A 25,389-nucleotide genomic window follows, 5' to 3' on the forward strand; every position below is an offset into this window, starting at 1 on the left:
GAGGTGTGTGTGTGTCGCCTTTTACTCAGTGACTCTTGAGGAGGATTTCTCTGTCCAGCTCCAATTCAGTCATCGTTCCCTTGGAATATTAACTATTTCAGCAACAGGTACATCTAGGCAGCCCTTGTGAATTATCTTGTAGATACATGCAAGTTGTCAAAATTGTTTGCTAATCAGGATTTTTAGACCATACAAATAAACAGATTAAACAGATAGCTTTCCATTATGAGATCTTCTCCTGGGTATGTTAGGCAAAAACATTATTGTTTACTTGCCACAAGGAGAGAGGAAGGAGGGAAGAATTCTAATAAGGTTAGTAAAGATAATTTGTATATGAAATGTGATGTTTACTTGGATCTGAACTACAATAGAAAAAAAAAATCCAGATTTTAAGCCATTTTAATACCACTGCAAATTTCATTTTTGCATAAAGGCAGTGGAACGCTTAAGAAACAAATATGAACACTTTGGTTCTAAAGCATAATCAAGGATGTACTGGGATGCTTTTAATAAAAGGCAACTGTGAGAAAGGTGTCTTAAATACTTTTGCCTCATCTGTGTATTCTGTTTTTACATGTTTGGAAAAAGAGCTGCTTTTAGTACTGTAACTACATTTTGGAACGCAGCGTTGATCTTTTGTGCTCAGTATTGCTCAAGTAGGGCCTCTCAGAGGAAAGGGAATGTTGTAATGGAGGCACTGTTTTCAGCTGCTGCATGTTTTATAGATGCCTGTTATTCCGTGTGGATGGGTGGAACCAACAGGCAGGATGGTATTGTGCAGAAGCAGTTGATTCCAGGGGAGGTTGAGTGCTATCCAGAAAATGAGATGAAATTTGTAACGTGCTTCAAAATGTAGTTGGTTTAAAAATTCCTCTGGCAAGGTCTCTGTTACAAGAAGGAGCAGGGGAATAATGAGAAGAAAGAACTTTGTCTTTTGTCTCTTTTTGTCTCCTTTTTTTCTTTTTTGGGGGAAGGGGGTTGCTTTTGGAGATAAAATGCAAAATGGTTATTCTGTAGTTGCCTGTTACTCAAAACTCAGCCATAGAAGTGAAGTACAACATTTGAGATGCTAAATATCCTACACCAGAGAAGAAAAGTGTCATGAAACACTCTTCCATTAGTTCTTGTTTAGCATCTGTGGTGTAAAAAGTAGATCTTGTTTGGAGGTATTATTCCATGGATCCCCTAGCAAAGAACTCTTGTTTTTCTTCCCTCCCTGCAAGCTTATTCACTGTTTAGTAAATTATCCTTTTCTTTATGGTGTTACTACAGACCATCAAATTAATCTGTCAGCTTAAAACTAGCTAGGTATCAAGGTTCTGTGGGAGTCTAATTTTCCAATTTGAGGTTGGACAAAGGCAAAGAAAAAAGTTGCTCTGGATGAGATTTCTGCTTTAATACAGGAGACTGCATTTAACTACCATCTGTGTAATAAGATAATAATTTAACCCTGTCAAAGAAAAATGAGTAATTTGACTTGGATCTACAGACTGAGCCTTCCAGTCATCCTGCCATGAGGAAATAGTGGATGTAGAAGAAAGCAGGTTCTTGCTTGTCTAAGAATTACAGAACTAACCAAGAGGGGATTTCATTGTCGTCTTGCTCTCCATCCTTTTTGTACTGTTAGCCAGTGATAACGTAAGAAAATGAGTTCTTAAAGAAAAACAAAAAGGTGTGTTTAAGGAAAAAAAAAAAAGCAACCTTTTAAAAGACTTATTTCTTGACTACTGTTTAACTTTTGCTCAGGTTTCATACAGGATTATCCTTTTCCTGCTGCCTATATAATCTTCTGAAGCTTCTAGTTTGTGAAAACTCCATCGTGACAGAAATTGAGCTTTGTTAACTCGTATGCATGACTGCAGATATATTTTTATTTTAATATGTAAGAGTCTAGAGGAACAGTTGGGACTTCCACATCTGAAAATCTGGCTCTTCTAAGCGTAGTTCTAAAATTGATGTTGGGGGATAATTTTACAGAAAGCTTATTTTCTGTGCTATGTAGTTTTAAAACATAGTTTTAAAAAAACCTCAGTGGTCTTGTACAATGAGGTTTATAATTCCTCGCATCTGAGGGGTGGCATTCAGCGTGCCAGTAACAGACATGCATCTGCTAGAGCTTCTGTGCTCGGTTGGATCAGCAGTGACATCATTGATAATTAGTTCCCCCATCTCCTCCATTTTTGTCTGCATCAGAATATTTGAGGACACTCAGGGTCCCTGTGGCTGAGTCAAAAGGAAGAATAACTGTAGCTGAGGGTAGCAGGAAGGCTGCTCACGTGTACTTATTGAAGCATTTATTTTTTGTTATTCGAGAATCTTCATACAGTAGTACGCTGTTTGAGTCAAGTCTTGCTTTTTGTGTTTAAGGTGATTTGTTTTATTTTTCTGCAGAAATATGGATGACTGCTGTGATCAGAGCTTTATTTGCAACTTCATTAGTCATGAGCTTCTGTTGAGGCTTGGCGTCACATGTGTGTTTTTCTTCATTTTTTTTTTAAATTACAGGTTAAAGGAAATCCTGCTTAAGCATGCTTAATCTGTCTCTTAAGTTGGAGTGTTAGTTTATTTCTTAAAACTAGCTATAAATGTAGTTTCTGTGGTGGTTATAGTTTGTTCGGGTTTTTTTGCTTTCAGCTTGGTGTCTCAAAGAAATGAAGCTTATATGATCAGGCTGCTGATATGCAGCCTAGTAGCTTTTGTACCACGTTTGATAAAGACAGAATATTAAGTTCTCACCAGTTACGTGGAGATTTCTGGTGTGTGGAGGACAAAAATTTTTCCTGCTGCTTCTTTAAAACATCTCATCAAAAAATATAAGACAAATACCATCCGCCTACTCAGGTAACTGGTTATTTTTATGATAGACAGAAGATAATTCGTTATTTTCTACATAACATGTTATAAAACCATCAGATTTTCATAATGTTAGGTATATCTGCAAATAGTAACTTTCTGAAGAGTCAACCTACTGATGCAAATGCAATGTTAAAATGAAGGTGATTTTATCCGAGGGGTAAACATGCTTGAGTAAGGGGAAAAAGTGGACTGCTCTTAGGGAAAAGCTTTATTCCACCAGAAAGACTTATGACAGTCTTGCATTCAGGAATTTACAACACAGAAATCATAACGTTTTGTGAAGATGCTATTTGAATTCTTGGTGGAATAAAATCATGAATTGTTTTACAGGTTAAAGAAGAGTGTACGTTGTTAAAAGATAAGGAACTTCATTCTTATTGCTTAGTGTACACGAGGGGATCTTTCTAGTGCTCTGTTAAAATAGTAATCCATGGCAAAACAATATTAAAAGTAGAAATTCAGTAGCATTTTGATAGTCCCTAAAATTGGACAAACAAAAAAGACAGATTTAATCTTTTTTTTTTTGGTTTTGGCCATTATTTAAAACAAGGCATCAGTTATGTTTTAAATTATTTTTTTCGAAAGAGTAACTTGTGACTCCTTCAGTAATGTTTTACAGGGTTATATTTCCCAAATCTTTTTGAGTAGAATTATTTTGTTGTGCTGATCTCTTGGAAAGTAGTGTAAATTTCAGCTACTCTTGTGATTTTTCCATCTGAATAAAGAGTAGAGAAAAAAACGTGTTTAAAAGAGTGGTAAGAAATGTTAGCAACATTGTGTGCAGTTAAGATATAGATAGTTCTGTCCTCAGAGTAAGATACAGATTTTTCTATCCTCGGAGTAAAACCCAGCGTCTTGCTTTGCTGCTATGCAAACGAAGTCATTGAAATGTTTCTAATGTTTTCTGTCTTGTATCAGAACTGGATGAGGTGGATTTTTTAGACCTAGACAGAGAGAGAGGAAGGTTTATAGTGAGTTTACCCCGTCTTTCTCTCAAACAGATTGTTAAATTGTAGTTCTCAGCAGCATCTCTATAGCAAAACTTCAAATTTTGAGTTTAGTAAATGTCTAATGAGTTCTTACAAATATTTCACGTTTGAAGGTAAAGGTTATGTACTACCAATATATTTCACACTTCCAATAGAAGGTTTTGAGAGCTGTTAAGCTTTATTTAGAGTTATTACATAAGCATAATATATTTTTTCAATAACTTGCAGACATTTTTGATATTACTGTTCAAAATATGGAGCGACAATGAACTGAAATTAGCTGATAATGTGTCTGTGTTAGCTGTTTGGATACAGAAGCGCTTCTGTATTCTCATGAATATTGAAAGATAAATGCGGAAGCCTGAAATAATGTCCTAGATACCTAAGCCGTTTAGGAATACAAGGACTCTGGGCTGTTTGTCCTTCAAACTGCTGGATGAGATCTTGTTACTACTGAAGTTGATAGAGGTGAATCTGAGGAGCCAGGACTTGCCGTATTTCCAGAGCACAGAGATGGCTTTGTGTATGCAGAGGGATGGATCAGTCCTGTTCCTGTTGAAATGAAGTTCTTCTTGTGCTTCGTGGTGACAGGCGTGGGCCCTCAATTCTTAATTTATTTTTTTTTCCTTAATTTCTTACAGATCACCAGTTTCATCTCCTATACTTCTTATTACTTGTGGCTGGCATAGAAATAATTATGTACAGGACTACCAGTTGCATGTGTTTTAAGTAAGATTCCCATGCTAACACTTAAGCAATTTTTATATGTGTGTATCTTACAAATAAGTTAGCAAAGACTTCTCTAAATGAGATGGGTGTTACTGAGATTAATTTACAACATACTGAAGAGGAAAGGGAGGCAGTGAGGACTATGGCTCTCTAATTATTCAACATCTTGCTCATCCGTGTTGCCATTTTCCAGTGCTGGAAGCTCCCTTTCAGGTAGCAGCCCATACTCATTTAGGAAAGACTCCACATCCACAGCAAAAAACTCCTCATTGAATTGTTCAGAAATGCTAATGAAATTGCTCAGAAGCTCCCCGCCCTTATAGACAAGTAGAGTGGGAAGCACTTCGTTTGAGAAGCGGTCTCCAGCCCCCGTGTCGGAGGCCTTGATCTTGCAGAACTTGACGGTGGCGTACTCAGCCGCCAGGCAGGTCAAGCTGTCGTTGAGAGCATCGCAGCCCTTGATGCCGTCTTCGTAAATGTGGACAATGACGGTGGTAGTTTTCCGTTCTTTCTCAATGGTTTCCAGGAACTGTTCCCCGTTCTGCAGCTCACACAGATAACCGTATTTCGGCCCAAAACTCAGCCTCTGGTGCATATCCTGCATGCAGCGTCTGCGGTATTTTTGTAGGCAACTTTCATCTTCTTGCTCATCTTGAATTAATTCATACTCCTGCATGCTCATCTGTGAATATTGAGAGAATGCTGTATTAATAATGGGAATCTGTTGGCGCTGAAACAGGGAGAGACTAAGTTGTTGTGTAAAGCACATCGCATTGAAAGCTTAGCCAGAAGAGCAGTCCCTTCCTGCAGTGACTCTGGAAGGTCTCTTCAGGAGACGGGTGAAGGTCCTGTCTCAACACTTGCATGTCAACTTGATGGTATGGAAGGCAGTTGCCATATTTGGCAAAAACTTCTGGATCGTCCAGAGTTGGTGGGAATTTTGCCACTGTCTGTAGTGGGGTGGGGTCAGAGTTTAATTCCTGTGAGGTTTTGGGTTTAGGGTCCCCCCCTTTCAGAAGTGGTAAATGGTGATAAGTGACACTGAGGCTCACAGCTCTATTCTGACTAGTAGGTTTTTAAACATGTTAAAAATTTTCTATTGCCTTAACCAAGGATAGACCACTGAGGCAGGGGAAGGGAGGAAGAAAGGTCAAACTCCGTGTTGTGTGATATGCTTATTTTACCGAAGTTAGTCTTTGCTTGGGAGAGGACTAGATAGATGGTTGCACATGCATTTGTTCTGTCTATATTGTGTGAGCTTTGCTAAGCTGCAAAGGAATTTGGTCTGGCAAATTCAGGATTTTTTTTTTTATATAGAATCAAAATGAACTTATGTTGCTTTTCTTACCTTGCGGCAGAATCTCTCTCTGCTGTCTTTATCATCTTTACTGAAAGATCTGTGTGGTGAAGACATTTGTCTAAGAATTTCTTTCTTGCTCAAGGATAAAGAGTCTCCGTCTTCACTTTCTAATTTAAACTTCCTCCAGTCATTGATCACGCCTTTGGGCCCTAAGAGAGATGAAGTTAGATGAGAAACTGGCTGCAACAAGAAGCTGTCTTAAGAAGGTTCTGCTCGTTGTTGGTTCGTCCTTCTGTGCCGCAGTTTATCTGTCTACCCCTCTTCCTTCCACAGCGCTCTCCAGGAGTGCTGAAAACCAGAGCTCTGGGACCAATGTGTTACATCAGCCTCCAAAAGAAAGACGTTTTTTCCAAACCTGGATTGCTTTGGTGGTCTGGTTCCTATCAGGATCCTATAAAAGGATTTTGGCGAACTCTGAGTAGTTAACAAGGATGAGGATGTCGAAACCTGTTAAAACTGACATGCTGGCCAAAGCTAGTGTTTCGTAGAAGTACATTTGCATTTCTTTATAGACAGTGTATTTGAATACAGAACATGCGTAAGGACTTCTAGTAAAACTAAGAATAGAGGACACTTGAAACTTTTTTTTTTTAAAAAAGCCCCATACCTGTTCAACTGGAAGAGTAACCTGTAAGGCAAATGCTATGATAATTCTGATTGTAATGCAGATCTTGGTCTTTGGAGATGGTTGATTAAAGCAGTTAAATTTTGGAATGGGAAAAAGAAATTAATTTCAAAATTCCGGTGGTATTTTTCAAAATGAAACGTTTTAATCTGCATCTTAGATTATAAAGCAAAAACAAGGACTATTTTAGTGTTTTCAGTGGTGAAGTTTATTTCTATGGAAAATTTAGAAAAGGCTAGGTAAGCAGCTCTCCCTCTCGTGAGAGAGACGTGGTGTTGCCAGGTACCAAGACTGTTTTGGATTAAATTTCAACATCTTGAAGTCCTACAGGCAGTACACCCCTCAGTGGGAAGGGAAGGTGACCTGATCTTTTGCAAACAAGATTCCAAAGCAGGAATTAGCCTGAACCACTTGGCATAGTGATAACAGTACAGCAGCCTGATTTCCAGAACTATTTGGAAGCCTAGGTGAGGATTTAGTGCCCTACATTTGGGTCCCTAAAAAATACACATACAATAATCTTAGCCAACGACAGCAAGGCTGCTTGGGAAATAACTCCAGAAAGAGTTATTACAAGAGCTATATTTATTATAGCACAAAGAAAAAGAAGCCCTCGGAGCACAGGGAGGGAATGATTGCCATATAGTTACCTGTTGGTGGGGTGGGATGAAGTGATACCTGTGTGTAGAGCTGAATACAATGTCAGTACTCATAAAAATCACAGTGATTGAGTGCTGGATTAAAAAGAATTGTGATTCTGAGCAAGGATGCTTTTAAAGCTTTAAATGCTGTGCTGTGTTTGCCAAAAGGATTTATAGGTTCACTTTTAGCACTGAATGTTCCTTCTATAAGAAGGAAAAAATAATTCAGCCTTCGTAGTGAAACCTTATAACCTAATTCTAGTGTGTGAGTGTGTTTTTTGTTACTGTTTTGTTTTCTTCTCTTCCCCAGAGGAAGAAAGGCCATTGTTCATGACTGAAGCAATAAACCAACAGGAGCTGCTTTGGGCCATTGCTGTGGGTGGCTTCTTCAGGTGTCTTCTGTGTTTGCCATTTGCTTCAGTTATGAGGAGGATTGGCACAAAGATCAACTTGGTGTTACCTGCCATTCCTGAGGGGTGTCACTTACTCCAAAATACTTTCTCATTGGCTTTGAAGCCTATGTTTCTGTGCAAGGGGTCTGGCAAACCAATTGGTTCTACTCGAATTCTGGGCTTCCCCAGTGAACAGGGACAGCTTAGCTTATCTTTAGAAAAAAAAAAAAAAATAATACAGTTAGTTTCCTTGCCTGTGTGTGTCGCCTGTCCTTCAAAATCTTCATCAAAGCTGGTGTTGACATTTTCTTCCATTTTGGTGGCTGGAGTAGGAGATGCTGCAAGTTCAAAAGGAGAACAGTTAATAACAGGATAGAAAAGGAATAAGCCTAGAACAGGTACAGCACAGTGTGTAATTTCCTGCAGCTGTTGGGTATCAGCGAAGATCAAAATACACATGATAATTGTAGAGCTTCTCATCGTCTCATAAAAAGCAATTAGGATATAGGTCAGTCCCTTTGAAAAGATATCTGGCCAGATTCTTACTGAAAGTGCCTAGGTGAGGGTTTCTTCATTATGCTGTTTCCTCTCAGTCATTGGAGAATATTGGGAACGTGGTGTGAAATAATGGTTGTAAAATGTTCTGCCATGGGAATGTGTAGTATTATCTTTCCCCCCCCCCCCCCCTTGGAATCAGGAACCTATATTCCAAGTGCTGTAGGTATTTCTTTTTAAAAGTTGCCTGAACTGCTCATTTCTCATACAGAACACTGAGCCGAGTATTTGAACCTGTTGGGCAAGAGACCTCTGAACATCCTGGAGCTAGACTGCTTGTACTGGTTGGGCCGTGTTTGTTACAAAACAGAAAAAAATATGGGGGTTATAAATCAAAGTTACTTTATTGTTCCACCCATTCTATAAATAAGGCAACCCAAGGAGCCAGATGGCAGTCACAGGGCACTGCAATACAGCAGTACTCGAGCAACGCCCTTTTTATCTTTTATGGTGGAGTTTTTGAGGGGTGAAGTATAACCACTGTTCTCTGGGGGAAGAGGAGAGGTTTCTCTTCCTGTATTCCCACCGACGAGGTGAGCCTGGCTGGGTGTTACCAGAGCATTACAGAGCAGCAGGGCTGGGCCAGAGCATCAAGCTCTCAAGGTCAGGCTGATGTTCTGCTGGTTCCTGAAAGTCATAGTAAATGTTCTTGGGGTCCTGCAGCTTTCTTGGGAAGATCAGTTATCTGTTGCAGGAGGATATACTGGGGGAGAAAAGTACCGATTCTTCATGTGCATTTTTACTACACTGCTGGTAGATACCTACATACCCCTCTGCAGGAGCTCTGCCACCACATAGTACTGAGTCTCTTTCTCATGTTGCACATCAGCGACAAATTTCCTTTCTTAGTTGAAAACTGTAATTCTAATGTGATAAAGCGTCACTGTCCACAGGAGTCTTAAAGCAGATGATTTGAGTGCTCCCATTTAGTCTAGACTAGTTCAGATGTTAAGGTAAGCTTTATTTGACTTCACAGTAAATCCCATCTTGAAGCAAACGCTAAGATGTTATCATGCCATGAATGCTGTATTAAAAAGCTGCTGGTTGTTAGACTAGAGTGATGTTAGTGTTGTAGCATGTACGCGCAGGAGGAAGTGCACCTTCATTTTTACATACCAGCATCAAGGGCTCAAGTGGAATAATGGCTGAGCAAGATACAAGGAATCCAATTCTTGTGTGTATTGGGACTAAAGCTGATTAGTAAATGTGCAGATAAATAGTTCCGTACGTGTACTTGTAGCAATTAATCAAAACTTCTTGGAAGCGTTGCAAATAAATTTGGAACAAAAGCAGTAATGAATTAACATTTTTTAGTATAAATTCCTTCTGTAGATAGACCTGTAGATAGATAATTGTCAGCATATGGATCCAGATTACTGGATCAATTGCTATTCAATCAATTCTTAAATAGAAATATGAAGCTAATCCTGTCTCAGGCAAAACTAAAATCCTTTGCCACGTCAGGGATGGACAGCTATGTGGATATGCTGGGTCAAAGCCTTGTAAGTCATTCCTGTGACTTACATGGACATCTACAAAAAACTCTTCTGTCTGCTGATGCTGAGGATTTTCTTTGTTCCATGAGGAAAGGGAGGGTTTGATTCTCTGTATATTTTTCTGTTTCATAGCTTTTAGCCCCGAAAGGCACTAAAAATACAGGATATGAAACTTAAGCTGTCTGTTGCTGGTTTGAACCAGAAAAGTGACCACACTTCTGGTGAAACATTAGAGATGGGAGTGGATTGCTTCACAAATGAAAGCTCTCTGTAAAGTTTATGTTACTGATCTGTTGTACCTAATAAATCTGAAAAGATTAGGTGAATCATAACAGCACAGAAAGCTGTATTTCACCATTCTTCTGCAGCACAACATGAAGCAACTACCCTGACAATACACAGGCTGGTAAGCTAACCATGGACCTGGAGGTGGGGATCTCATAAAGCTTAATCCTGGCCCTGTGACTGAGTCAGGCTGAGCCTGGAGCAAGTCATGCAAACCATTTTCCTTTCTGTTCGGTGGAGTTATAAATATTTATCATTCTTCTCTTGGCACTGTGAGAATCGGGCCGTTCAAGCCAGGTGTTTCCCAGTTAGGCACCTGAGGACAAAGGCATATGAACATGTAACTGCGAGGTGACCTGTGGGAAGCTCGGTTGTAGGATGAGCTGGCTCTCCTGGAGCGCATACTCTTCCTTCCAAGAAAGCACAGTGGAAAAAGGTGTAAGCTATTACGTTTAGTCTGTGGGCAAAAATGGGCAATCACCAGGGCAGGAAGTCCTCCCACATCCTCATGAAGGGTTTCGATGGAGTTTTTTGTTGCTGGTTGGGGGTTTTTTGGGTGGTGAGGTGGTGTTCTTTTGTATGCTGGGCAAGCAGCGTTTTCCAAATGAAAAAAATAGGCTCCTAGTAGTTGGAGAAATGTGGGTGCTACCAGCTCTGCAGCACGTTCTACAAGTGCCTACATGAGGAAATGTCAGTGTGTAATGCTGAGACAGTAAAGCAGGTAGTGTCACAGAGTAATGACCCGTCACAAGGTGTCTTAGGTCTAAAGTCGTCACCTCCCCAGCTTGTCAGGTGCCCGGGAGTGCCTGGCAGTGGGGACAGTGAGAGCTGTCCTCTGTGCCAGGCAGCAGCTCTCCCCAGAGCAGCTTCACTTCGCAGCCCCACGGACGGACCGCAGCACTCACATTCGTGCCCCCAGCTGCAAGTGGGTCCCAATTAGCTGGCTGACAGTGCTGTCTTTTAGAAATTCTTTGAGGTCATCTGTTAACACAACCCCCTTAAACATGAGTCAGCCTGAGAGCAACGTGAGGTGCAGAGGTCAGAGGCAGAACTTAGCTGTGTGGGGATGGTTGGATTCGATAGCAGTGGGCTTGCATGCTGGAGAACGTACATCCCTGGCCATTGCAACCATCTCTTATAGAATCCTTACTGCTTTAAATCTAATTTTTTTTTTCATGTAAATGTCTCACAAGCCTGCTAAATACATGCTCAGGGTAAGAGCAGAATATCCTGAGAATCACAGAATCACAGAATCATCTCGGTTGGAAAAGCCCTTGAAGCTCCTCCAGCCCAACCATGAACCTCACCCTGACCGTTCCCAACTCTACCAGATCCCTCAGCGCTGGGTTAACCCGACTCTTCAACCCCTCCAGGGATGGGGACTCCCCCCCTGCCCTGGGCAGCCCATTCCAACGCCCAACAACCCCTTCTGCACAGAAATCCTTCCTAAGAGCCAGTCTGACCCTGCCCTGGCGCAGCTTGAGGCCATTCCCTCTCGTCCTATACCCTATGAGAGGGTGGTCCAGTTAAACAGTAACGCAGGATGATGTGCAGTGATGCTAAAGTGATAATAAATGTCATCACTAAAGCTACTTGTGTCTGCTAGTTCAGAGGAAGCACCGACAGACCTTTCAGGACACCAGCTGCATTGCTACTGATCCCAAGTTCTCCCTTAGCGCCATTTCAACAGCATGTGCTGTGCCAGATGAATGGTGATCTTTGTGGGGGAAAAGAATTGCTGATTTGGAAGATATATTGCATTTTCATTCGCTTCTGTCATTGGTTTTGACAACTGAAAGCGGCTCCTGATGTTTTTATTTGAAAGGTGCTAATGGGGAGAAAAAATTTGCCCTGTCAGGTCTGCAGATCATCAAAGTATTAGGCCATATTTTGTAATGCATACGGTGACTTCACATACCTATTTTAAGAGACTGATTGTTCTATAACTTCTTTACTTTCCTGTCTTTATGTCAGATTTTCTGCATGAGGAAAGCAAAAATTACGATTTCTTCATAGAGGAGATCTGAGACCTTTCTGAGTCCCAAAAGTCACTTCTTTAGTAAGAAAAAAGCCCAAAACCTAAGCATGTGCCTGAAGCTACCATTTAAGTTCTACGAGCTTTGGATCTGTGGTAGCTCAAGAATAGCAGCTCCTGTTACTGATGCTCATCCTTTTGCTGTCATTACACCAGGTGGGCCAGCCTTACTACTGGGTAGAAATGACCATTTAATAAGGTGTTTCCTTTTTATCCAATATGAAAAAATGTTTTCTACTTACGATCAAATATTTTTTGACTTTGGCCTTCACAGAGTTTTCTGTTTACCCAAAATTACAATATTTTTTTTTTTTACTATTTTATCTTATACATATTGCATTTCTGAGGTAGCTCAGGAAGAAAGCACTGTACCTGTGTATTTGTAAGGAAGGCTTACTTAATCCTTGTAAGATATTGTAGCTGTAAATACAAAAATAGTGTCTTCTAGTGGTAAATTATAGTTATGGAAGAGAGGGAAATTAAAAAAAACACCTGCAAAAGGCAAGATGCATTCTGTAAAGGACAAAGCCAATAAATAAAACTTTCTTTCTGAAGTAAGAGGTCTTGCTACTAGCCCAATAAATAAACATGAGAAATATTTTTCTCAAAATATAGGCATGCTCTAGGCAGATTTGCTGCTCTCCATATGTGCAAATCCCACCAAAAATGCTGTTCTGTGTTTGGGTTTACGGAAGGCTATAAATCAGCAGCATGCTGCTAATCCCCAGCAATGGGTGGGACATTGCCTGTGAATTGGGAAGTACGATATTTTGGGGACTCATGGAAGTGTAAGAACAAAAAGTAAAGTATGTTCGTCAGTGAGATGTGATTGCATATTTATGTTTCGAGCTACGTGTGGGTGGTTGGTCCGTTGGTATGTGTGCCTGGAGTGTCCCTAGGGCTTTTGCCTCTTGGGAAAGCATCTGAATTTTAGCAGCACTTCCCTGTGCCAAAGTGCTACATTTCCAGCGGACTATTCATTTTTCATGCTGTGTTCTGTATGTTGTGTAGTTCGTGCTGTTAATCCATATCATGATTTCTGAATGAGAGACTGGGCAGGGTTTTGGAGCACATCAGTATCATATGAACCAAGTGCTTTTCAGCTGGTCCATTTTTTTAAAAAAAGGGGTGGGAGGTAGTGAGAATGCTATCCATCCTTGGTCATGTATGCATTTAGATTTGCGAGAGGCATTAGCATCACTACGTAAGCAAAATCGATGTCAGGGCTGGAGGTCAGAATTTCAGACCCGTTGCCAGAGCGTTGCAGAGGGAGCCGAAAGCCATAAGCACCTTTAGTGATCTGCTCCTGATGACGGCTGTCAGGTACCAAGCCAGTCAAAAACACAGAGTACCTGCAGCTCCCTTTGCGTTCAGAGACACTCAGGTCCCTTACATTGAGGTGGGTAAATACAGATTTAAGAGCCAGGCTTGAAAGCCACGGTCGCCTGCTTTGACCACTTGCACCAGCATTGTGTTACCCCGATGTGCAAAGACGGGCTTATTCTATGGATAAATGGAAATTTCCTGGGCTGACCTAAAGGAAAAACATGGTGTATCATGTAATGATTAGATCACTGTATTTGGAGAAAAAACATAATTTCAAAACACTGGAACAGGACTTTATTTGATTAAAGAAGAGGTCATACTGTAGGAAGAAAATATGAACCAGGATGGGTTGACGTAGAAAGCTGTCAGCTTTGCTGCAGGTCACCATGACTGATGAGAGGGTTATAGGATTGGATTATTTGCTCTATCCGCTTTAGGAGAGTTACCCTGTTCCTTATCTGTGAGATGGAAACATTTTAAATAGCTGCAGCCCAATGTTTCATTTATCCTTAAGGCTTTGCCACCAATTAGGAAGTTCCCTGTGTGACTACCCCTGGCTTCAACATTGTGTTAGGCTAAAAATCACAGGATTAAAAAAAAAAATCCCTTTCTCTTTCTCTTCCTCTTTTCTTTTTTTTTTTTTTAAGTCTTTCAAAATTTGGCCTATAGTTATGCACCAGAAATTATTCTTGTTTTATGGATTGCGCATTTATTTCTGGATTTCACTCGAAAATGGTAAATTGGCTCAACGTCTTTCATGTCAATCAGCTTCACTTCACAGAATCACAGAATCATCTAGGTTGGAAAGGACCTTGAAGATCATCTAGTCCAACCGTTAACCCAGCACTGACAGATCCCAACTACACCATATCTCTAAGCACTATGTCAACCCGCCTCTTGAACACCTCCAGGGATGGGGACTCCACCACCTCCCTGGGCAGCCCATTCCAACGCCCAACAACCCGTTCTGTAAAGAAATACTTCCTAATATCCAGTCTAAACCTTCCCTGGCGCAACTTGAGGCCATTCCCTCTTGTCCTATCACTTATTACTTGGTTAAAGAGGCTCATCCCCCAGTTGTAGAGGGCGATGAGGTCTCCCCTCAGCCTCCTCTTCTCCAGACTAAACCCCCCCAGTTCCCTCAGCCGCTCCCCATCAGACCTGTGCTCCAGACCCTGCACCAGCTCCGTTGCCCTTCTCTGGACACGCTTGAGTCATTCAATGGCCTTTTTGGAGTGAGGGGCCCAAAACTGAACACAGTACTTCTACCACAGTACCACTACGTTTTGTATGGAAAGGCAGAGAGCAGGTATTTTAAGACAGGACTTGTTTTATTATTTCAGAAAGAATATTAGTTGACATTAATAATGTCAAATTTCAATTATCATTAATCAAAACATTTTATTTGAAAAATCCTAATTTTGTATATTAAATGGTGAATGTCTTTTGAAACTCAGGACGTAGATTTTTGGAGCATGTTACATATTTGTTGGAGCAGCTACATAGTTGTTACTATGGTGATGAATTAATCCTTCTCTCTTTTTTTTTTTTTTTTCTGTCAGGAAACCTGTCATTCATTCATCTTCTTAAAAAAACTTGGATGTATCAAGTAGGGTGGAAGAAGAGGATGGTTGAATGCTAAGAAAATGTTTATTTGAAGCAAAAGCAGAATAGCCAATATTTTCAAATGCAGGTATTTAAGGGCGTGAACCTCAATCCATGTTTAACCTCGGTGCCTGGCCGGATTTGTCAGATGGATTGAGCATTTCACCACGGTACTCTGAAAGTCAGGACAGAGTTTTCAGCTGATGTTTAAGTACATATTTAATTTCTGAACTCTAAGTAAACATCTGTATGCCCGCTAGAACTGACATGTCCTTCAGAGTTTTGGTTGGAGTTAATTGCTGTAATTAACAAAGGCATGATGAATGGCAGAAACCCAGGGGACAGATTTATTTTTTTTTTTTTCTCCCCAAGCTTGAAAGATGTTTGGCAGTGTGTATAATCCCTATAATTTGTTAAAAATCACTTATGTCAGAGCTGTAACTCTAGCAGTGACTGGAGACAGGCATTTAGAGAGATTGATGGCCAGCATTTTGTGGAGAAGGAAAGAAACAAATTTATTGTGAGGTTAATTAAAGATCTAGAAGTAGTAGTACCCTGTAGGGACTTTGAACAGACTCTTACTGCTCCTTTCCATCCAAAAAAAAAAAAAAGTGCGCCTGCAGGGGAGGGCTGGGAGGAATCAAAACTTGTGAAGTTGGGAGAACATCCACTGTCTGTTTTGGGGTAGGGCTTGACTAAGAATGCCTCCTAAGGCTCTGCATATGCAAAAAAGTTGCCCACAGAAAACAGCAGAACAGGTTTGGCTCAGAAATGATAATAATTAATTCTGGTGTGGATTGTTTGGTTTGGTTTTTTTCTTAGCTTGCTTGAAGTTTTTTTCAAATTTTTTCATATTTGTAACTGTAAATCAGTAGGAATTCTTGCTTTTGCTGTCTTCATATCTATACTTTGTTATCATCATCTGCAAAAGGCAGGCTTGACCTAGCCAACATGCTCCCTATAAATGCAGGGTCTACCTAAGCAGTCTTTCTCACAAATTTGAGAGAATTAAGCAATTTATTTTTTTTTAAAAATTGTTCATGACAGCTTTCCATTTCATGTAGTCTTCATTCCTGGCTTTCTCTGAGCATTAACGTCCATCTGCTAAGATGCATGCAGATTTTGTTTGCTGCTTTCCCATCATTTGAAAAGTCATATTATCTTCCAATTCTGACTGAATTAGTACCTTTCTCTGCAGCTGATCTACTCACCTCATTGGGAGAGAATGCAAGCTAGGGCAGCTTGGCAAGCTAGGGCAGTAGCTCTTGACAGGGAGTATTTATTAACTTCTTGGCAGTTTAATTAGATTTACATATGTCTTGCAGTGGTGTTTCAAGAATAAAGTAAGTCAGAGCAGACCAAATAAGACCGTGCTGTGGTAAGGAAGGGGACATCAATGAAGGCAGTATCTTCAACCTGTGCTCTCAAGAATTTGTTGTGTCTTCCAGCCTGCTGCCTTGGAGCTGTTCCTGTAGGACTGGCAGAGCCAAGCAGACAGGGCTTGCTTGTGACTGCCACGTGCCTGCTGTTCTGCCATTCCCTTTCTCACCCTTCTGGTAAAGTGTCCTGAGACTCCACCAAGCACATCTCCACGTTTTAGAAGAGTTGACGGAGTCAGTTGTTCACATCATCTTGTTACAGGCATTTAACTTAAGGCACCAACAATGGGAAACTGGTTTTTCTCAACTTTATCTACTCAATACGTGGGGGTGATCTCTCCAGGTAGCTTTGCAGAAAATCAGCCCGTATTGCCTTTTACAGCTGGAGAAACCAGCTATGTAACGTAGGGGTTGGGTCAGGCGGGTGAGAATCTCCCATCCTTCTGCCTGTTATGTTACCAAGTGGATATTCATTCTGTACTAATGGCTTTCAGCTACTCTATTAATACAGGAAGAGCCACTACCTAAAGGTGGGATAGTTCTACAGTTCTGTGATCTCTCTTCCCAGCCATCAACTAATGTTTCTTATGCGTGCAGAAGTATGAATTAAAAAAAAAAATGTTTTTCTTCTCTCCTGACACACACTAACACAATAGCTACACCTGCAGCTATTAGATGCAAAATTGTTTTCCCTTTATGGAGCAGAAAGTGAAACCTGCTAGTTTGGGGGATTAATATCTGTGTTTATCTTAAATGGGAGGATCCACATGTAGAAGTGGTATATCTGTATTTCTCAAAAAGCAGCAAAGACGCCATGAGGAGGCTGCAGGCAATCTTGGGTCAGGTCAGTATATCCACATCAGAAGAAGAAAATTTCCTCTGTTAACTGTAAAGCTGTTGCCAGCTGGATGTGTTACAACAGAACGGTGGGGTTGTTTTTTACTTGGTCATTTGCCAAAAAATGCAGTAACTGTTTATAAAATAACTGATTAAATGAAGGACGTCCAAGTCCCGTTCCAACCAGCTGCAACCTCACAGTGTGTGCTACAGGGTTGCCTGGCCCCCTTGCTTGTAATATCAGAAATAATGTCTCTACTGTATGATCCTGACATCCCCGTGGCAACTACGTTTGCATGAAGTAAAAGCAATAGTAGGAACGTATTCCTCATGTCACCTGTATTAATCAGAAGATGGAAGCCAAAGTGGTCAGTATTGTGTGGCCACAGAGAGCCCTGGAGAGCTGTAACTCCTGCAGTGGTTACGTCAGGTCCTGGATTATCCCTTTCCTGCACAGATCTTTTATACCATCAGTGTCATTCCAGAGGCTTTATGTTTTTCTTTGGATCCTGACTCTTAATTATAAATGGTCAACTTGCACCAGCTAAATTGTAAACAGCTTTACACGTGGCTTGTAAAACTGCATAAAATTAGAAGTAATGTTTTCGCTTCCTCTGCAGGCTGAAACTAAGCAAACTGCAGGCTCTGAATGTGTAAATAAATGTTACCATTTAGAGAAAAGGCCGATGGCTTAAAACAGATGCTTTTCCTATACTGCTCCAAAACCTAGCTGAGATAAACAGCATAGTAAATCCTTTCCCTGGAACTTGCTCGTATTTATGTAGAAACTGGAGCACAAATTCTGGGCCAGTTTTTCTGCGTAGAGTTGGTTGTTTCTAAGAATCCCTCACTGGGACTGGCATGGCTCTATCCTGAAATTAATTCCAAATATTTCAGCCTTCCCCATGGTTAGGCTACAGTTGTATCACCCCATAAGAAGCCAGCCCAGCTGCAGCCATCTAAGAGTGATCATTTCTTGAAGGCTTCTAACATTCATCTGAGCGGAAGAAAATAGCATCAGCAGAAAGGGGCTTGTTGTAACAAGCAGCAGGAAGTACCAGAAAGCTTGTTTGCTTAGGGAAAAGTGTGGGGGGAAAAAAGGGAAAGGGAAAATGAAGGGAACAAAATGATCTTATTGGAGAACATCTTACTGTAAAAGCCTCTGATTCATTTAATCCTCTTTGTATGTGCACACCAGTACAGCGTTTGAATGCCAGTTTACCTCCTAGGGACAGAATTTGGAGCAAAGCCCAGGTGAAGCATTACTATCACCTGCGTGATGTGAAAATGCTTATGCAAAACCCAAGAAATAACAGTATCACAGATACTTCAGTCCTGGGTGTGGGCAAAGGCGCCTGAATTCCTTTGGTTCCTCAGGGCTGATCTTAAGAGTAAATGGAAAATAAACTCAACAGCGTGACTTTCTAGTGAATAAAATATAAGATATGAGTGGTAAGTGTCTGAATGTACTGTTCCTTGTGTTGTAGGAGGTTGCTGCAGGATTAGGTACCTTCTGCAGTGTCAGAGCAGCCCTGTCTCATGGCTGCTGTGGCTGACGTCGTAAGATAAACCCGGTCCTGACCTCTTCTTTGCAGCTTTGCAGCAGCTGGCGGTAGGATCAAGAGGAGTAAGAACAAGAGATACTGACGGTGTTCTGCTGATGGTTTTTCTCCTCCCTCGGGATTTGTTTATGCAGCAGAGTGGAACGTTTGGTTAAACCTGAGCTGCTGTAGGAACCTGACTGCAGCTATTAGCTGCAGCAGATGTGGGGCGTGGATGGAGTAGCAGCCATAGGCAGTGTGCTGTATTTAGGAAAGGGGAGGAATTCTGTGAGGATTAGAAGTAATGAAATCTGATTTTTCTTCTAATGATTTTGGTGTCTAAAAGCTTTTTGCTGTAGCTTCAGCACTTAAAGGGGCTTCATTTGTGGATTCTCTAGTGTTAAAAATAAGATGTGAATGCATGCAAGAGCATTCAGTCTCCCTTTGGGGGAATTAGACTTAGATACAAAACCAGAGAGCATCATAAATCAGAGAAAAAACATGCTATTTCAGATTACCGTGATGTCAGTTATTTGGATTTACATGATAAATGACTGTTACCACATTAACTGTCCCAATAGAACAATTCAAATGTGAATCAGTTAATCAGTTTGTAAGAGCCTTATTTATTGATGTGTTCCAACAAGCTCCCTTAAAAAAAATCAAATTATAATTCATTTAACTATTTAACAGTCAATAAACACTAGGTTGGTCTGGATGACAGCAAGTCTATATTAATCCCTGTATTTTAAATATTGTAGGAGAGTCCTGGTGATGCATTAATATTCATACTAAACAGAAGAGTATAATAAAATTCTAAAGTCCTAAAATGATTGCTACTGTGTTTTAAATAAGTAGCCACTTTCTAAAGTGATTTATTAAGTTATCTAAGTAAGCTCTGAATAAATGCATTCTAGTGTGTTGTTTACCCTAGGTTGTGGGTTACTGATATCTCCACGCAACTTGATTCAGTGGGCTGAAACCCTTTTTGGGCAAACTACAGAATTTAACTAACCTTGAGAGAATACAGACATGAATAACGGGAACAAAAATTTGCATTCATTGGGAGAGACAGTCTCCTGAAAAGCAAAGAGTGCCTGGAGGTGGCCGTAGTGTGGGCACTGAGGAAGCCCCCAAGGCCTAAAGGCACAATATTTAGGCCTCAGACGGTCAATGTCTGGCATGTTTCCTCATCTGATACAGCCTGACTTCTCCGAACCCTTTCTGAGGGTTCACTTCATCCTGTTTTGGCTTAAAGCTTAGCAAGGTTATTTCTAGCTAGGCTGTATTTTCAAATGTACCTCTTGCTGCAACCAAAAGCAATATCTTAAAAAAAAAAAAAAAAATAAACCTGGACAGCATCCAACGTGCAAGAGAACAAATGTGAGCGGTTGCTAAATGCTGCCTTCTGGGATCTCTTCTCAAGAAAGAACTGAGGTCTCCTCATGACCAGTTTCACATGTCATTGAGGGTTCAAAGGACACCACCACTGAATTTAACGGTCAACAGCGTTGACAGGCTTGGATTTAACTTGGAATTGTCGGTGAAGGCATTTCATTATTGTGTGCTTTCAGAGAGGTGAGATCCAAGGCTTTATCTCATAATTTCTTTCAAAACTGTCTCAGTTTGCTTTATTTAAAAAATTCAAAGGCCTTCCTTAGGGGATCTCCGAGAAAAGGATTAGCTAGTATCTTTACTGCTTTAAGCCTAGACAGTATCCTTGCTATAAGGAGAAATGGAAATGTGTGATTATCTTTTGGTACTGCTGGAGGCAGCTATTTTAATAGGATTCCAGCAATTATGAAGCGTAGGACTCAGCACCACAATTATTTTATTTGATACTTTGTGTCAAAATGACAAGACTTTATTATAGCATGCTTTCATCTCAAATTAAGATAAAATATTTAATTCCATTCAAAGCGACTTTCCTTAAGATATTGCATAGATGGAATCATTTGAGAATATTTTAATTATGATGTTATATTATAAATGACTTACAGAAATTTAATTTCAAGTTGACATTTGAACTTATTACTTTAATGTTTCCAAAACAAAGATATTGCTTTTGTGGAAGCCCTCATCAAAAGTGAAACAACTGCCAAAAAAAAAAAAAAAATCAGTGAAATAGTTTTTGTCAAGAACTTTGATAACACATTTTCACCTGGCTCTGTGCAAGACCCGTTAGCCAGTAGTTTGGTATGAGGCTGAGAAAGATCAAGAACTGAATCTGCCAGCCAGTGTGGTTGAGTTTAGGCTGAAATCTGCTGTTATAGTTCACAGAGCCTTAGTTGAATGGCTGGCTTCGGTAACAAGAGTGATAATTGGGAAATTTCTTGGCAGGGCTATGACCACGTGGAGTTGTGTAATGGAGCAGGTACTTTCCTCGGAGCAGCTGAGATGTCTCTTTAAAGCCTAGCTTAGCTCTCTCTGCAGGAGTCATCCTTCCCACAACCTTGCCATCACTCCTTCTAATGGAATGCAGTGGGAAAAACTATATGGCATTTGCTCAGTGTGATTTCTTGCATTTTCCTTCTTTCTCTTCTATTATCTGTGGCTGTTGAAGTGGAAAGGATTCTGGGTCATCAAAACCAGTTTGTTTTGGCAGGCAAATATGTGGAGCTATTTTTCAGACTTATCATACTTTCTCTACTTGTTTTGCCCTCACCTTGCATGTCTGGCCAAAATGAAAATGCCAATGAATTATTGAAATATTTCATTTTAGCTTAAAAAAAATAATTAATACAAGAGTTGACATTGATTCACAAAGTCTTCCCCTTGAAATAGTTGGAAGGGATTTTGTTGTTTTGATTTTTGTTCTTTTACCAAGAAAGTGCTAGTCCCCTAATTTTGACCAACTCTGCTTATACTTGATATTGGATAGACTCCATTTCTCTCTTCCAGTTTATGTGCTTCTACTCATACTCCTTTGACATCTTCCTTCCAGTAAGCAGCAGAATAGGAACTGCTATGTACTTGGGTACTGATTATGAAAATTGCCCTACAGCTTTCCCTTGAGCTCTGTAGGTGTTGAGCGTTAAAGGCAAAAGCTGTGGCGTACACTTGTCACAATACGACAGATGTATTCTCTGAGTTGATTTGTAGCATGTTCCAGCTTACATTTGAATCTGTGAGAAACATTTCACGGTACTGGGACTCAGACTAAATCTTTGTGCTCATTCCAGGAATTCAGAATTAAGGTTATAATTCGGTCTAACAGTGGTTAGCCATATGCCTTAAAGTGAAGCCTATTACGTATTTTGAGAGCTGAAAGCTAGTTACCAGATGCTCCAGCTAAGTTCACTGCACCTTTTGTCCTGTTAAACCTACCAAATCATGGAGGCAACCTGATTTTTCTTTCTTTTCCTTGCCCACCACTGTCTAACCGGACTGCTGTACAGCCTCTGGAGGGTTTTCTGTCCACAGGTGGCTTGTGGAATATGGGTTTGTTCTTCTGGTTTTATACAGCTGGCTGTCTGAAAGTTCTCTAAGAAGGCAATAGGCCTAGAAAATGGGGTGGAAATTTAGGGGTGATGTAGATTATTCATAAGGTCTTGTGTCTTCTGCACACTATTTTGCATATAGTGAGAATCACAGCATCCTATAACTGTAGCTAGTTGCACAGCTGAGCTGACTAATCCCTGTAATCCAGTCTAGTGCAATATTTATTGAAAATTATTTCCCCACTGAGGTGGGGCTACTGATTGTATCAGGCCCTTTTTTCTGATTTGGTGCTCTCTATGCTCTTGTTTTTTGGAGGGCTGGAAAGGGGCAGAGATGTCCTTTAATAATGTAATTCACCCAGAAAAAAACTTTGCAGTTGAGAGAAGGGTGTAAACAGATGGCATCATGAGTATTTTGAAGATGTGAAATACCTGTAGGGTTTTTGCACTTTGTAAATTAGGAATAAGGGAACCCTGTGATGGCTTCAAGAACCATTGCTGCTAGTGATGAGTTCCCTTTGTCACTGGAAACCAGTAGTTGCATATGCTGGCATGTAGCAATCATCTTTAGCTATGCCATTTGCTCTCATGTTGTATTATTTTGATTATTATCTTTCATTCCCTAGTGCATTTTCCCATGATTTTAGCTGTGCTGTAATTAGAATTGCTAGGATTAGACATTAATATTTATAACAGAGATCAGCTTAAAATCCCTTTCTGAAATAGGATGAAGTATTCACATATAATTCTAACAATCTGGTATATGTCAGCTGCAGAAGAGTGACTTTACGTTCAAACTGTTCCCTCCTGTCAAAAAAATTTCAAGTACTTGCAGAAAACTTGTAAAGCAGTTGATTGTGAAGATCATGCTTGTGTAAGCAGGTTGGAAGCAAGAATCCAAAATGTAATTTTGCCCTGAGGTTTCTTGACCGCTTAGACCTGCACAATTCACAACATGCTCATCTTCTGGGGATCTCAGCTGTAGAAAGCAATCTCTCAGTATCAAAAAATGGGGGTTTAGTAGACTGTTACATATACTGAGTTTTCTTGGTTTGCTCATGTTATGGTTATTTTCTAAGGATTGACATACAGATATAAAATATGTCTGGTTTTATGCCCACTGCCAAATCGAAATCTGAGTACAAATGACAAAGGCGTGTCACTAAGAACAGCAAAATGCTGATAGGTAAGCAAAGCAATCTCTGCATCTCCACTGACCTGTGGACCTGGTGATTTTTTTCATTGCTGTCAATGGCAGATTGCCCTCAAAGTCACCACCTAGATGGGGACATTTTCTTCCTCTTTTCATGTAACACATCATTTCTACCTTTAGTTACATACTTGCAACCTGCCTAAAACTAATGCTGTCACACCAGCTACACAGCAAAATTTCTTGTCTGGTACATTTGGTTCATTATTCTTTCACACCAATATTTATACTTGTGCAAGAAGATGATTCTGAGCCTGAAATTAGATACCCAGGTAAGAAGGATTTATTCTAAAGTTAGGATTTAGAATTTCTCAGGGGTTCTGAAAACGATGTGCCCAGACATTAACATTTTCTGGGGATTATCCCAGGCATTTGAGACTCACTCACCTTTCACCAGAGCACAGAACTCCATCCCACTACAGGCAGAAGAAATGGTGTGTTTATATTCTTTTGCAAATTTTTATATACAGGATAATATTCGAAGATAGGTTACAAAAGAGCAGAAATCCCGTGTTGAATTAAATCAGTGACAAAATCAAATAAAGAGATACGGGATTCCATGCAAGGAATATAAAAGCTCTGTTAAATTAGACATAGGTGTTGCTTCTGCTAGTCTGGGCACACACCATCAGCAGCTCAGGGGTCAGATTTCTAACACATTTCCTCTTCCTCAAAATGACTCCGTCTGGAGTGAAGCACCGCTTACTGTCCATGCTAGAGCAAAACCTGTATTTATTTAAAGCACAAATAATGACAGCTTTCAGACCTTGTTATTCTCAGTTTAATCAAAACAGCCTGCCAAATTCATCACTGGAAATCTGGCATTAGTTTTTATCTCAACAGCTACATTTCAGCCTGATGCCAAAGGTGAGGTTCTTCTGAGAGACCATATCAGTTAAGTTTATCTATTAGAACATTTAATACACTGCTAATAAATTTTAGCAGCTGTGGCCATCTTTGAAACACCATATTTTATTCCCCTACTCAAATAAAACTTGAAAGGCAATCAACATACAAATTACTCTACCTGAGAGGCTCAGTTGCTCAGCTCCACTTTTTCTGAGTGCTGACAAACGTCCTTGGTGGTTTCCAGGAGAGGAGCTGGATTACAACTGACCACAGATAGACCTGGTCTCAGATTTACATCTCTCTGTAATGATGACCCTTGCAGAAATAGCTTTGGACAGGTAATAGGATTATCATAAGGGAATTAGAAAATTCTGTTCATTAGTTTGAGCCAATGAAGTTGCAGACTGGATAGAGGTTTAAAGGATTTAGTGCATAGATACAATTGGGAAGGGAGAAAAACAACTGAGCCTGAAGAAGAGATACAGATGGCACCTTAGTATTGCAGAGCAAGGTGTATTAAAAATGCTGAAGATATACAGATGGATTAGAAGCATGGTGTAAGAACCCTTTACTGTACACAGGAAAGCTACCCTTACAATCCTGATGGCCTTTTAAATATTTCTGAATTGTGATAGGACTCCTGTTTATGAAAAGGATAAAACTATTCATGGAAATGATGCTAATATTTAAATAAATCACCCAATCATACCTAGCTAGTCATCAATTTAAAAAATGAAGTACTTACAGAGTGCAAATGAAAAAAGGGGGAGAGAGAATTTTATTCTATGGAAAACTATAAATGTCTTATGTGGCATTAGGAAACATTAAATTCAGAGCAGCTTTAAATGGAAGACTTGTATTTAAACATCTGCAGCTGTGGCTCTTACACATAGCTGGGTGCTTTACGACCAAGAAGGTCCTATCTCTCACCCACACTGTGGGTCAGACGAGCTTAAGGAGGGTGGCTCTGTGGAAATAGTGACAAGTAATGAATGCTAGCAGAGGTGGGGAAGGGATGGGGACCCTGGCTTCGGTGTCCATGCTCATGGATCCCCTGGTGAAGAGGGGCCCCTGGTGAAGAAATGATCCGAGTGCAGGGAGGTACCTGAATCGAGAGTCCTCCTCACCTTGAGTTTGTGTCTCACTGTGGCAGTGCAGTCAAGGGGAGCTGGGAAATGCTGCCACCAACACCCCATAGGGTGGTGGGAACTGCTGTGCCTGGAGCTGTTTGCTCTCTCT

General features: G+C 40.4%; 1 protein-coding gene across 1 annotated transcript; it reads right to left on the reverse strand.

The window, feature by feature from the left end:
• Window positions 1-3,999: 3,999 nt before the first annotated feature.
• On the reverse strand, window positions 4,000-24,460 carry PDC (phosducin). Its single transcript, XM_074877140.1, has 4 exons — window positions 24,329-24,460; window positions 7,847-7,930; window positions 5,923-6,083; window positions 4,000-5,256 (listed from the first exon to the last, which is right to left on the reverse strand). Exons 2-4 carry the CDS (start codon window positions 7,905-7,907, stop codon window positions 4,729-4,731), a joined length of 750 nt encoding a protein of 249 aa, XP_074733241.1. The 5' UTR covers window positions 7,908-7,930; window positions 24,329-24,460; the 3' UTR covers window positions 4,000-4,728.
• Between the last annotated feature and the right edge of the window lie 929 nt (window positions 24,461-25,389).

Source organism: Strix uralensis, chromosome 8 (assembly GCF_047716275.1).
Source record: "Strix uralensis isolate ZFMK-TIS-50842 chromosome 8, bStrUra1, whole genome shotgun sequence".
Lineage (NCBI taxonomy): Eukaryota > Metazoa > Chordata > Aves > Strigiformes > Strigidae > Strix > Strix uralensis.

Coding starts and splice junctions, on each gene's coding strand:
- PDC (XM_074877140.1), bottom strand. CDS start 7,907: ATGGAAGAAAATGTCAACACCAGCTTTGATGAAGATTTTGAAGGACAG. Junction 6,084..7,846: donor AGGACAGGCGACACACACAG/GCAAGGAAACTA, acceptor CATCTCTCTTAG/GGCCCAAAGGCGTGATCAAT. Junction 5,257..5,922: donor GAGAGAGATTCTGCCGCAAG/GTAAGAAAAGCA, acceptor CAATATTCACAG/ATGAGCATGCAGGAGTATGA.